Source organism: Chaetura pelagica, unplaced genomic scaffold, assembly GCF_000747805.2.
Source record: "Chaetura pelagica isolate M959 unplaced genomic scaffold, ChaPel_1.0 scaffold220, whole genome shotgun sequence".
Taxonomy (NCBI): domain Eukaryota; kingdom Metazoa; phylum Chordata; class Aves; order Apodiformes; family Apodidae; genus Chaetura; species Chaetura pelagica.
Genome location: NW_009951982.1, coordinates 1,332,717 through 1,346,535, shown reverse-complemented (window position 1 = coordinate 1,346,535; position 13,819 = coordinate 1,332,717). Strand labels below are relative to the sequence as shown.

Here is a 13,819-nt window from a genome sequence, read left to right as displayed (position 1 = left end):
GGTCATATGCACTGTTGCAGTGCAAAAGTAGATTTAACTGTAGTCTTTACTGGCATAGTAATGGCTTTTGGTAATCCTACAAAATTGCATTCTCCTATTATGGGGCCTGAACGGTCTTTTTCACTTCATATGTTTTGCTTTCCTTTCCCCCCCTCCCTTTTTTTTCTCTTTTTGCCTTTAATTTTTTTTTTTTTTTTTCCTTTTTTAAACTGCAGGGTTTGCCTTTGGTCCACAGTTAAAAGGACACACAGCAGTGAAGTGCTGACTGGATGCATCAGAATACATGAAAAGGACTAAAGTTATTGCAATTATAGTAAAAAAAGTCGGTGGAGGAAGAGGAGGAACAAATGCCCTTCTGTAAAGTAATCCTCAGGGTTTTTCTATGCATGAATTGCAGCACATTCCCTATATTTAAAGTATACGAAAAGCCTGAAGTAACCAAAACCTAATGAGGTGATATACTAAAGAGTAAGTGATTCAAGTAGTAAAGAGAATAAGGGGAGACAGAGGAGACCAGACTGAGAAAGCAGAGGAGGAGGAAGAGTTGTTACTAATCATTCTGATTCTTAAATAAAATAAAAATAACAAGAAAAAAAAATCCCCAAACCAGAAAACCCCCAACAAAACAAAATCAAAAATAACCCCCCAAATTAAAAAAAGAGAACCTCAAAACCAAAAAAGATAAAGAAAAGAAAAAGGGTTACATCCATGTTAGTCCCATAATATTACAGCTGCTCCTTGCAAAGGGAGTCCTAAAAAAGAAACAGTGAAGAAACTTGGTCTGATGCTCAGATGGAGGTGCCTCGGTCTGGGTCACTACCGATATTCAGCCCCAGAGTAGGAGTTGGTTGGTAAGGGATAGATGACATTGTTTTGATGGGGCTTCTGAAAAAGCCACCGTTGGGTGCCCTGTGCCTGAAAGGGCCAGTTCGGTGGTCGGGCACGCTGCCGAAGGAGAAACCTGAAGCGGCTTTAGCAGACAGTGTGCGGCTCAGAGTCTGGATCTGTTCTGGTATGAAGGTTGTTGTGGTGATGTGAGTGTTTCTGAAGTCACTGATTTGCTCCAGTGCCTGACGTGTGGGTAACGTGTCAATGTCCAGTGGGGTCAAGTCAATCGATGAGGTGGAGAACTGTTTATGGGGACTGTCGTCATCTGTGCAGAGGCTGTTCACACGCCTGTGAAGGTGCTCCAGGTCAATCTCCTTGTCATCCTGGGGAATGAGAAAAACAAGAGGCACTGCTCACCATCACCCTTTGTGCTGGGTTGAAGTTTCACAGTGAGGTCAGAACTGCTCAGGAAGCACAATACAAGATTAACTACAGGTGGCTGCTGGCATCTCTGAATGCCACCAGCAAACACCTCCACTACCTGAAGCTGGGTGGGCTCAGCCAAACCAAGGCAAATCCTTATACCAAAGCTACCTTCAAACCCTGAATCTGAAAAATAAAACTCCAAGCACTACTGGTAGGTTTCCATCAGAAAAAAGCCAGGCTCGGAGCTAGGTGAGTGGTACTAGCAACAGTGGAATGAAAATAAACTTTGTGCCATGAAAATAAAGCATCATCTCAAACACCTGGGACAATACTAACTCTGGATGTCAAGGGGGGAGGCTCTGAGGGATCAGGCTGCTGTCTTTGTCATCCTCAGGGCTTAAGGAAGGGCTAAAATCATCTCAGGTTGCTTTTTGCTTTTATAATATAAATTGTGGTGTAGAAAAGCTGATCTTTTAGACAAAAAGAATCAAGTGCTGGTGACTCATTGACATCACACATAAAGAAGTACAGCAGGCAATTTTAAATGATGATGCCAACAGAGGGATTCATTCTCCCCTTACCTACAAAGAAGCAATTCCATTGATTCTGGTGGAATGACAGTTTTGTGGGCGGGAAGAAGAGAAGGTGGCCTGGGGTATTTATTATTAATGTATCATCCCTCCTCTTACCTCTGTACCTTTTTCTTCTCAAATTTCTCCTCCCAGAGAACTCAAGTAAACAAGTTTGTTTGTTCTAATTGAGAATTTAAATGCACAAAAGTTGAAAAAGAGGAGAAAGTCCCAGTTGACACAATAAATGACCTGCATCACACATACATACTTCTACTGAACTGCAAAGCTTAATTCAAAGCAGCATTAAGTACACATGTACAGGAGTGTTCCCTCAGTCTAGGGAATGCAGCTCATTAAGAACAAAAATCAATTTCAACTAACATTAAAATTTACCTTAATCTCTGTGAAATCTACTGGCTCTTCCAGGCCACTAGAAATATCTCACACTCTAGGACAGCACAGAGGATAATTAGGCAGCCGATAGATGTGCACTGATGACTTCCAGCCTTGATTACTGCAACTCAATGACTGGCTTGATCCAGAGCTCCCTGAATCAATGGCAAAACTCCTAGTATACCGAATGGGCTTGAGATCCCTCCTTTGTCTAGGAATGAAGTCAAGCTCTCTGAAAAAGTCCACACCTAGAACAAACTGCAGGAGGTCATCTACTTAGCAAAACGGATCACCGAATATTTGCACTGGTACCACGCTGAACACAGAGCCCGACTAGGAGGAGACTGAGAGGCCAGCTCCTCACTGGGATTTTACCCCCAGAGGCCAGGAACAGGGACGCAAACCGAGGGAGGAAAGGGGCAGGGAACAGGGCATCAGGGATCTCCCAGGGACTGGATGATCGCTGACCACAGAGGCTTTGGTTTGAGCTCATCACAGGAGGTAAAAAATGCAGTGCTCATTTCTTGGACTATAGTTTATTCACAGGTGGACATAGACATGGATGCACATAACAACCACAAGGGTGACACCAAAACCAAACGCATTCACCAAACGCTTTCTCCTAAAAACTTTGGAGTTGCATATGGATGTAGGAGAACTGGGGCCACATTGGAAGCTAAAGAACTATGCAGAGGCTCTGTTCGCACGTGCAAGTCATGACTATGTCTCTGAGGGACAGTCCTAAATATTTTTCCATTTTTTAAATTTGTTTTTTCATTGGCTTTTGGGTTTGTGTGTGTTATTTTTTTTGTTTGTTTGGGTTTTTTTTGAGGGCTTTTTGTTGTTTATCTTTTTAAATTTTGAAAAACATTCAAATACTTTGTAATTTAAAGTATCAATCAAGAAACAATTGGAATTTCAGCACTTCTGAGCCTCTATGAAGTTACTCAAAATATTCCTCTTTCTTCTCTTACAGAGATGCATTTGGGGCTAGAGTCAGACCGGTGAAAGTATATAAGTGGTGATATTCTCCCATGCTTTGCCCACAACCCGATCTCCACCCAACTGATACACCAAAATGAGACCCACTCACAGTAAGATTGTGCATATCTCCATAATATGATCTTTCCTCTTCTCTCGTGTGATCAGTAGTGAAATATTCAGCAGTTTTCACATTTAAATTATCATCAGGCTTCAGAGTCAACATCCCATTGAGATTACTGGGGCGGTTCATACTTCTCTCAGAGCTACTGTTTAAGGCTGTCTGCAGACTCAGGCAGACATCACTGAATGGATTACTTCTGGTACGCGACCGAAATGTTATCTTCGCAACCATAAGACAACTTTTTTTCAGTATAAATGCTTGCATTCTGGAGCACAAGATGGCAGCCACTAGGTAAAAGGGTTGGCTTGCTGACCACAAACTGGCCCAATCTGACCCCCGACTCTGGACTAGTGGCCTGGAAGAGCCAATGGATTTCATGGAAGCTAAAATGAATTTTAAGAAAGTTAGTTAAGATGTACTTCATTGCTGAATGACTCCCACATCCAGGATAGTGGGAACATTCAGCACACACATCCATGTTAAACTCAGTTTTGAGCCAAGCTTTTCAATTTAGTGCTGAGATGCACTTTGAAGTGCTAAGCTAATGACCACATACAAAAAATCAAGGAGGCCAAATGATACCATTTGTGGCAAGTATACACTGGAATTTCCCTGTCTTTGAAAGTTGAAATAGGAAATTTTATAGTTATCTAAAATAAATATTTTTTCCTTTGTTATTTATTTTTATGTTTTGCACCAGATAAAGATGAAGTTCTGAAAGTTTGAGTAAGTAGCAATCTGGTAAATTTTAGGGTTTTAAAATAATTTTCCCAATGAAACTATATGGTTTCTATTCCTGAGAAACCCAATTTAAAGACTCAACATTTTATTTATTTTTTTCTTTTAATAATGGTCCGGTCCAGATCTTGAATGAAAAAAGCTTGGGAATTAAAACAGGCAAGAAAAGTTTAAACGTATTCTAGCATCAGTGCCAATGTTGTCTAATTAGGTAGTGTAATTGACCCTGCCCAATTACACAGCATTAGATTAGCAAGAATAAACACAATGGAGAAACTGCAGAGAAGGTGAGACCACTGCACACAAATTAACAGCAATACCCCACAAAGTACACAGATGTGTCTAAGCTACACAGATAGAAAAGCTATAACTGATAGTGCTACGTTAAAGCTCATATATAGGTTCAGCTTTGGGAATTGCTGCCAACTATGTTTTTAGAACTTCTTTTTTTTCCTAGTATTTTGTAAAGTTAAAGACTCCATTATGAAGTTAAGAATTTTTTTGCAAGACCACACAATGCTCAGATAGCTGGTAAAGGGTCAGGTAGATTGCCATGGGAAGGAAAGCATTACACACTCCGGTCTAGAAGCAAAATTATCTCTGGTGTAAAATAACATATCTCCCCATGGTTTTCATCCAGGACTTTCTGAAACAAGTCTGTAATAGATTTCAGAAATGAATCTGGCCTGAATATGAAAAATCTAACATACTCTTGCTTCCCTGGACTTCAGATTAAATAACAAGAACTGAAGTTCATGGAAGTCTCAAGAGGTTAACAGTTCTGATAATGGGAAAAGCTTATTTAAGAAGCTAACTGCTGATTAAAGGGCTGAACTTTGCAAATCCATTTTGAAGGACTCAGCCACTGAGCTTAGGGGACGTTTTTTACAAGAAACAGCCAAGAAATCTTTAAACTTGCTGGTGAGAATTAGCTCTCACCATTGAGAATATGAACTAAATATTGATGTATTAATAATGTACTATTCTATAGTCACACTTTGTGCTTTACTCAGAATAGTTGCATATTTATACATCATCTATATATACATATATATATATTTCCCCCCCCCCCCAACTTTCCTAGAAAGAATAGCTAAAGAGATTTTGTGGAACAACCTTTACCTTAAAAAAATCAGGCAGCTAAGTAAATTTCTCTGAATTTGTTTCCCCACCCTCTCTAATGCTAGAAATTCAAGGCAGCAATCTCTAGACATGAAAATTTCCCAGGAGAAACGGAGGGTCTAATACCTCTTTTGAAGGAACCCGGGAGCCTTTCCTTTTATTCCACCACGTTTCCAACATGGCAATGAAACAGGACAGGACAATCCCAGCAGCAAGGATGCAGAAAACACCTGCAAAACTTTTTATGTCCAGGGCACCTCCTTTCTGTTTGGTATCCACAGATGAGTAAAGATCACATTGACCATTCTTCGGCCACCACTTATGCTTCAGTATGTCCATGTCGCCATTCTGCTGCAGCTCCAAAATCCTTGAGGAGAAAGCATAGAGTCAGGAGTTACAGTGGGGCAGTGGGGGTGGCAACTGAGAGTGTGAATATGTAATCCGACTACTTGCAACCTTCCCATGTTTCTCGGAAAGACAAGCAGCTGACAAATCCAGATGGACTGATTTGGGGACAAAAGAAAGTCAGAATATGAGGTTGTCTGTAAGACCGAGCATATGTATATCTATGTTCCACTTTAGATACAGGAAAGCACATACAAGTCTCTCTTTATTTCTTTTAAGACCCTTAATGAAAATGTTTTACTTAACATACCATATTTTCTTAACTGGCTTTCACCACAGACTATGTCAATTGACTTCTGCAGTGCATTAGGCATTTGATGATATATATTTTGCATTTTAATTGCTAGAGAAGAGACATTCCAATTAAAAAAAGAAAAGAAAAAGAAAATACAGTTCAGATGTACCACAGGAAACACTTTACCTTATTGTAAAATGATGTTCATCAGGTTACCTACTTGCTGCTTCGGAGAGAGCACAGAACTGCATTAGCTGCAGTCAGTAAAGACCTAAACTAATCTTGCTCAAGGGGAGCGTGCAACCTGCTGGGAAGCAATTTCCGTAGGAAGGTTCTCTGCTGTGGAATTACTCCTCACAGCATCTACATACCCAGTCCACTGGCAAAGATTTACTGGGCAGCTTGCAAGGCCAACATATTTAGCTAGACTTCTGTGGGATGAACAGTTTCAGAAATGAGAATTTTGTTTGGAAGAAGAGATTTTCATATTTAGTTAATTTATTCCCAAAGAGAATGTTTTTAAGAAAACATCCAGAAGTGACTAGAGTAGCAGCTGGATGCATCTGGCTACCCAAAATAAAAAATTCAATTATTACACTTAAAAAGAATAAGACAGGGAAATGTTTTCCTTCATGTAATAAATTTGTTTTTCATTTCAGTGTTGAAAAGCAAACAATTACTTGTGCAATCATTTGACACAGCAGGCAAAAAATCCCAGTACACACAAACCAACAGAAGTCTGGGACACTGCTACCAGAGACCGTATGGCATTGAAGGAGGAAGAAAAGCTGCCCCCACTGACTCAGGGCTACCACAACAGCTCAATGCAGTGGTCTACCTCAACCTCAGAAAAATACAGTATTATGGGAAAGTGTTTGAATGCATCTTGGTAGTACATTACAACTGCTCTATACAGATATAATTAAATCTCTAATACCACTTGAATAAACTTATGCTGTGGTCCTGCCAGGAACAGGAGACTTCATGCAGCCAGCAGTGGCTGAAACCCCAGCACAGCTCTAGAGTGAGTTTCTACCTCCTACCTAGGAGGACAACCTGTGGCTGAGATGCTGACCTGTTCAGATGGGAACTTCTTGTCCAGCTCTGTGCTGTTCCAAAGGGAATAGGACATCCATGTCCTGAGGAACTTTGGAGGCACAGGGACCATACACAGGATTGCAGCCATCGCAACCCAGAGCTGCCTATGGGAGTGTGTAGAGAAACTGGACCCAGACCCAGTGACAGGAACAGGGACAACCTGAAACTGGGCTGGAGACCACCAGAGGCCCCTTCCCACCACAATTACTCCTCTGTGACTGCAAACACTACTTTCTGTCATGCCATACAGTGCTTACAGATGTAACTCACTGTAATTCTGCTTCTTGCTGCCCTAGCATCCTGCATTAGTACTTAGGTGAACATTTTGGCCCAAATATTCCAGTCTGTTAGCTTAGCAGGAGCAGCTGATCATCAGCAGAAACAGAACCCTTTTGTATAACTTATTGTGGAGTAACAGAAGGTTATTTTTTGATGCCTAATACAAGCATTTGCATATATGGCTTTATGTTTAGGAATTACTGTACTATCTACACAAGGCAGCAGCATAACAACACTGTGGGGTTTATATTTTTCATCAGCAGCTCTAATCCCTGCACAGGGCTATTTTCTCTTTTTTACTCAGTCAGTAATAGAATGAACTATCCAAATGATTGCTCTCTTCTCATTAATTAAATGATTCTTCACTTGTCAGTATAATTCCTGATTACACAAGACATCTTTTCAGCACTAGGAATTTGCATAAAGACACTGAACTTTAGCTTGTTCCTTAAAAGAGATTTATTCTTAATTGTACTCCTGGTAATTAGTGCCAATTTTCTTTATGGATGTAATATATACGTTTAATTATTTAAAGGAGAACAGAAAAAAAACCCGCAAAAACAAGCGACAGTAATTGTATCATTACATGGAAAAGCCTGAAAAATTGAAAGCTTATAACAAAGATTTTTAAAGCTGCAGCTGAAAACAGACGTTGGAAGATAAAATACACATCAAGAGAAGCAAGAGCACGAGTATCGAACTATATGAACTTCATATACTGAAAAAGGGAGGTTCTGCTTCTGTTAGACTCTGTAAACACTTTGTTTCTGGATTCACTAGTATGTGGAACCAAAGTAATAGTTAACACATTAAGAAAATTTAACACTACCAAATTGTTCCTAGTTAGGAAACTTCTTATTTTTATAGCACGTTTTCAGAAATGAAAATCGTACGTTTATTGAAATGCATGAAAAACATCATGAGGAAGGAAGGTTTCCTGCAGGTTGCACGTAGGCACCGCTCTCCTTGCGTGCTGCAGGGGCTTCCCACACGATGGCACTCTTGCCATGAAAAATACCTGCTTTTGCTGCAGCTCCTGGTGGGTGCCCTTATACACTCTAATCAGATACCTGTTTGGGTGGCAGACATTAAAATCAGTTTGGTATTTGATTTTCAAATTTAATAAATGATTAAACAATGGATTAAAAAAATGCTCCGAATGCTAATCATATGCTAAATGCTTTGATTCCAGCAAGTGCCTCTTTTCACAACTGAACTTTCCCTCGACAGTGTTGGCTCTTTTGAGCCTGCTGTGTTGTCCTAGAGTAGCAGTGCAACACATAAGGCAGTAGTAAGAGTGGTGGAAAGTAATAAGTAGGGTGCATGGGTTTCTACTGTTTTGACATACCATAATCTTAAAAAAGCTTAAAATATGCTCAAATATATATTGAAATAAGTTGAATATATAGAAATAATCTGATTTGTCTGAAAAACATAACATTTAAAACTTGCTTTTGGGTAGAGAGCAGGTCTTAAACTGTTTTCTCTGGCAGGCAAACTGTTACAGTAACATTTTTCAAAGCAATGACATAAAGCTAATAAGTTGCACAAAAGAAAATATCTGTATGCACTTAAACTGATTTGGCTCTGAATTCACAATGCCAAATTATGTCTAGTGGATATAAACAGAGAAAACTAAACTCCTGTGGTTTCCAAATCTGACAGTGATGTGAAGAAATCCTTCTGAATCAATGGGAATAGAGCTGGGACTCAGCTCAGTAACTACATACTTTGCTGCCGGCAATGAAATATAATTACTCCTGCAAAATGCCCACAGATAAAACCCCCCTAACTTATTACGATAGCAAGGTGTCACAAACGCTACAAAACTGAGACATCTGTGACAACACTGGTTATGGTTTTTATCTTGTTGAGTTTTTTTTTTCCTGAGTTATCAAATGCAAGCAAGAGACATGACAGGACACTTACAATGAGATCAGAAATACCAATGCATAGTCTGAGATGCTGAAGGTTACTGAATAAAAGCTTCCTGCACCAGGAACCTGTTTTCCAGAGTGATAACTTCACCATCAGCATTGACACAAAAAGAGGATATGATGAGGTGCTACTCTGACTCTAGGCTCCAAGATCAGGCTGCTGCAGAGAGGAGGTGAGCAGAGCCATGCAACAAGTGCCCACTGTGAAAAGGGGAAGAAAAAGGATTCTATTTATTTATTTATTTTTAAAGAAAAGGCTAATTGTGTATTTTAGTGGGCTATTCCTTGGGTCCCAGCCCTTGTGCCAGCTCCCAGGGAACTTGTGGGAGAGCTTGGTGCCTACAGATGGGTCCAGGTGGCTAAAAGAGCTCAAGTAACTTCTCCAGTGACTAGCAGCCAGTTAAACTCCTTGAGCAAAAGCTCCACACTGGAGCTTTTCAAACAAAATCTAGTGCCAAGTCTTTGTAGAATTTGGTTCCTCTCTCATAAAACAAGAAGTAAAACTAAGCTGATTTGTGACCATCCTTCAATTTATCCGAGTAGACCGGTAGGAAACCACATGAAAGGATTATTTTTGTTCCAGTGAAGTGACTGCCTAAATCTTTCTTATTCACGATAATAACTGGAGTGATGCTGACTCCTATTGCATCTCCCTGAATTCTAGGTTCTGGCAAAGCAGGCCCCTCTCTCAGCAGCATCCTCATCAGTGCCACCTGTTGAGGCTGGCTCAGGGCTTTGGTGCTGAAGAGGGATGGCCACTGCCTGGCCCAGCTTGCTGCCTCCTGCCTGGGGAAGGGACTGTCCCACTTGTGGCGAGGCAAACAGTGAACAAGGACAGAGACAGGCAAGTAGGAGGCATCTCAGGGGTCCTTTCCAGCTTCTCCCCAGATGCCAAGTAAATAACTTTTGCATTGTATTACAGCCATGGACTTGGAGGACAGAGATGATTGCTATTCCAGTCTTTCCTCTGACTACAGGTCTTGATATCTGTAAACAAAAATGCTGGGTTTTAAGATACTATTTTCCTGTGTGGATGTTGTTTTTTGGTTATGAGCTGCCAGTCACAGACTCCATGAGAGGAAACTTGTCACACCACCCAAATGCAGCTTGGGCTGCCAGATTAGACAAAGTTGTGCTCCTTTCCCACCCATTCCCACCACTTAACCCACCAAAAAAGTGCCCCTGGGTCCAACTGCAAAGCCTGTTTTCTGGCAGTGACTCCAAACAAATTCAAACCCGGCTAACTCACACCCCATGAGGGTGGGCAGGTGGTCACTCTCCAATCTGTCCTTTGGCAGCACTTGTTGTCATGCTGCTGTCACTGGAAAGTCAGTACACAGAAAAAAAGGATAAGCATCTCACCTTCTAGATATGATAGAAGAAGCAGTAGTAAACCAGACATGCTGTTCAGCATTAAGGATTTGCATATCAAACAGTATTAAAAGACAGAAAGCAGCTGACCTTCTGTTTTGCTCAGCAATAAACCATTAGCTTCAGAAGATGCAGCACTCATGACTTCAATTCCATCAATTAGTATCACTTTGTTCAAATTTGTGAACTTCTTTTTGTGTTAAGCTTACATGGACACCCTCAAATACAGAAGGCTAAGCTTAAATGGAATGGCCTCTGCAGTCATAAGACATGAGATATTGACTACATTTCTTATACAACAAATATAAGTAAGTGGTGGAATTTTATAAGGATTACTCTGTAATGCTTTTATTCAAGTTGCATAGTTTTGCTGAATACTATCAATTCAGAAACCTAAATCAGGACAAAAATCAAGTTATTTAAGGACTTCTGCTTACTTTTAATATAGAAAAAGCTGAGGTGAGCTTAACTGGCCCTACAACACGCAGGTCTTTCCTTCTCAGTAGAAAGCACCTATTTATAAATCCCAAATTACAAGAGAACACCTACAGACAGTTGCATAAATATAATGAGTTCATTAAGCCCAGTGCTGTTATGGTAAACAGCAAATTAATTCATTACAGCAAGTCACAGTATGCTGCCAACCTTATTAAAACAAAGAAATGTACTTTCAAGTTACATTTGTTCCTGTGCACTACCTGTATTACAGTTGTCTTTTAGAACAGTACTAACTCACAGTTAGTAAGCTTTATAAAAAAAGTAGTACTTCAGGGTCACACAAATGCCCAGGGTGTAATTTTCCTCTTGTTTTCATTACCATAAACCAAAAGCAAGTGAAGGCAAGGACAACTCATGGAGTCTGCAGAAGAATGAAGCTGACTTTGATGTGCTCCCTGCAACCAGGACAGCTCTGCACTGCCTGTCCTTGGTTTGCACTGGGAAAGGCTGTCTCCCTAACTGCCATGCTTCCAGCATCGTATCTGAGATCCAAGGTTCAGCTGCAATCTTGTGCGTAACTGCTGTGGATCAGAGATAGCACTCCTTCCTGAAATAACACTTTCTTCAACCTGTCCTCTACAATAATGCTTGTGCAACACCAGAGGCAGTCAGAAATGACATGTTGACTACACAAGGAGACAGCATGATTACTTACATACAACTTGAGGACTTGACTTGCAGGTCCCAAGCTGCATGTAAGCAAAATCAGGAAGTCTCAATGTCTAAAGTCAGCGGGAGTTTCACAATTAACTTGAAGGCAACAAAGAGCAACACTGAGCACACTTGGAAACCCAACCCTTCTGGCTAGGCTGTGTGACAAAAGTGGTGTTTTTCTGTATCAGTACAGGACACTTGGATTCATAAAAAATTGAAAGCTTGGAAAGTGCCCTTTCAATCACCACATACTTCTCAGACATTTTCTCCCCCAAATCTTGTGTGACAGAACATTTTCTCCAGTGTTACTTGTCAACTGTCCCCTGCCTGAAAAGCCCTGTGGTTAACAAGTCATGTAAAGAACTGCTCTACTGCTAAGGAGGAGAAAGCAGACAACTGAAAAAAGTACTTCAGTTTGTTTTTTTCAAAAGCGAGATGCAAAGTATCACTTGTGTGGGTCAATTACTACTCAACCTAGCTCATTCTCAGATTATTTTGAACACAAAGTGATAAATTAACCACCAAAAGTTTTCATTAAGAAAACATAAAAATGAAATATTAAACTGTTTGCATTTTTAAGGAAAAAAAATATTAAAGATCGATCATAAGGAATAACTTTAATCTGTTTAGACCATCTGCTGATGTTCAATGAAAAGGATAAATAAATGAAGTTCACTGAAGCTGACCTACAACGGAATGAATACACAAGCCTCATCTTCAGCTAAGAAGCAAATACATGGCAAATAAAATTATTAACATGGTTAATCTTCAGAGCTGTGGTTACTAGTGAACTTTAATTTTTATATATTCTGTATATTTATGTTACCTTTAAAAGTCAAGGACTCATTGCAGCTATGACAATATGACCATTGCTAACACCAAAATTGGGCTCCAATGAATTGATAATAGGCAGAATGAAAGCAAGCCAAAAAGATGCAAGAGGAGAAGGAAAAAGGGAGTCTCATACTTCTGAAAAGGAGAAGACAATCAGTCCCACTGAGACTCAGAGCATATCTGCAGTCAGAAAGGGAACACCTTGGGTGATCTTTGGAAATGTCAGCATCATCCTTAATCAAACTGTGATATTTGGATTATTGGGGTGCAGGAAAAAAATCTTTATTTTTAATGTAAGAATCTGGAAATTATCATATTTTCTTGGTGTCATACTTCAGGCAGCACAAATCCTCATTCTTATACAAACTACCTACATCCACATTTCAAGAAGCAGAAGACACATCAATAACATTAGGTCCTGCTAAATCAGCTAGAACAGCTGATTTTTAAAGTAAGAGATCTAGGTGGCACTTTAATTTTTGATACTTATTTGCTATTTACATTAGCAAAGATGACAAAAAATATAGCTGATTAATGTCTCAGTTTTTTAAACTGCTTATTTCTTTTAAGCTCTTAAAAATGAAAACCTAAACCTTCAAAATCCTCTTTTAGATAGTGTTTGAGTGATTTACATGGTTTGATTTAAATATCACCACTTGGATTATAAAGAACCCAAACCAATAGCTTAAGGCTATCTCCAAGGTGAACAGAGTTGATGATAGAATAGGAGAAGCTAGACAGATAAATACAGTCTGAAGATCAAATCACAGTAATATGCTTTGTGTCTGAAATTTGACATTTAAAAATATCTCAAAGGTTTTTATCTCCTAGGTACTTGGTTACTTTAGTAAAAGCTTCCCAGATCCATTCCCATAAAGGGTTTCAATTATATTGCATTTTGAAATTAGTACTTCTGAACACAAACACTGCTCTAACCAACCTTATAGCATAATGTCATATGAAGGAAAGCCCTCTCCAGACAACCCTTTGGACAATGAAAGTGAAAACATTTAAGGTATCCCATATGATACATTAGTGCTTTAAAATTTAGTTCATTAGTTTGATTTGTTCTCTCCCAAGCAAAAGCATTTTGTAGAAGAAACATTTCCAGAGACATCCCCAAAACATCTCTCTTCTTTAAAGCCTTTCTCAAACCATACTAATGGATACTCTTCAACTACACACAGCAGTACAGTGGCTATCTGGGAAAACCTAAGGAATTGCCACAATTTGGCCAAGGAAATTATGAGAGCCCCTACCAAGTTTACAGGAGGCACTGAAAAGTGAATTCAAACATCCTTCAAAAAATAATTACAATTTCTTA

At 39.6% G+C, this 13,819-nt stretch overlaps 1 protein-coding gene across 2 annotated transcripts in view; it reads right to left on the bottom strand.

The window, feature by feature from the left end:
* Positions 1-705: 705 nt before the first annotated feature.
* Positions 706-13,819, bottom strand: part of GRID2 (glutamate receptor, ionotropic, delta 2) — a 716,811-nt gene continuing 703,697 nt past the window's right edge. For both annotated transcript variants that reach the window (XM_010001338.1, XM_010001346.1), the window contains 2 exons: positions 5,311-5,551; positions 706-1,211 (listed from right to left, as the gene is read on the bottom strand). In XM_010001338.1, coding sequence (XP_009999640.1) covers positions 789-1,211; positions 5,311-5,551 — 664 coding nt within the window. In that variant the 3' untranslated portion in view covers positions 706-788. The remainder of the gene's footprint in view (positions 1,212-5,310; positions 5,552-13,819) is intronic.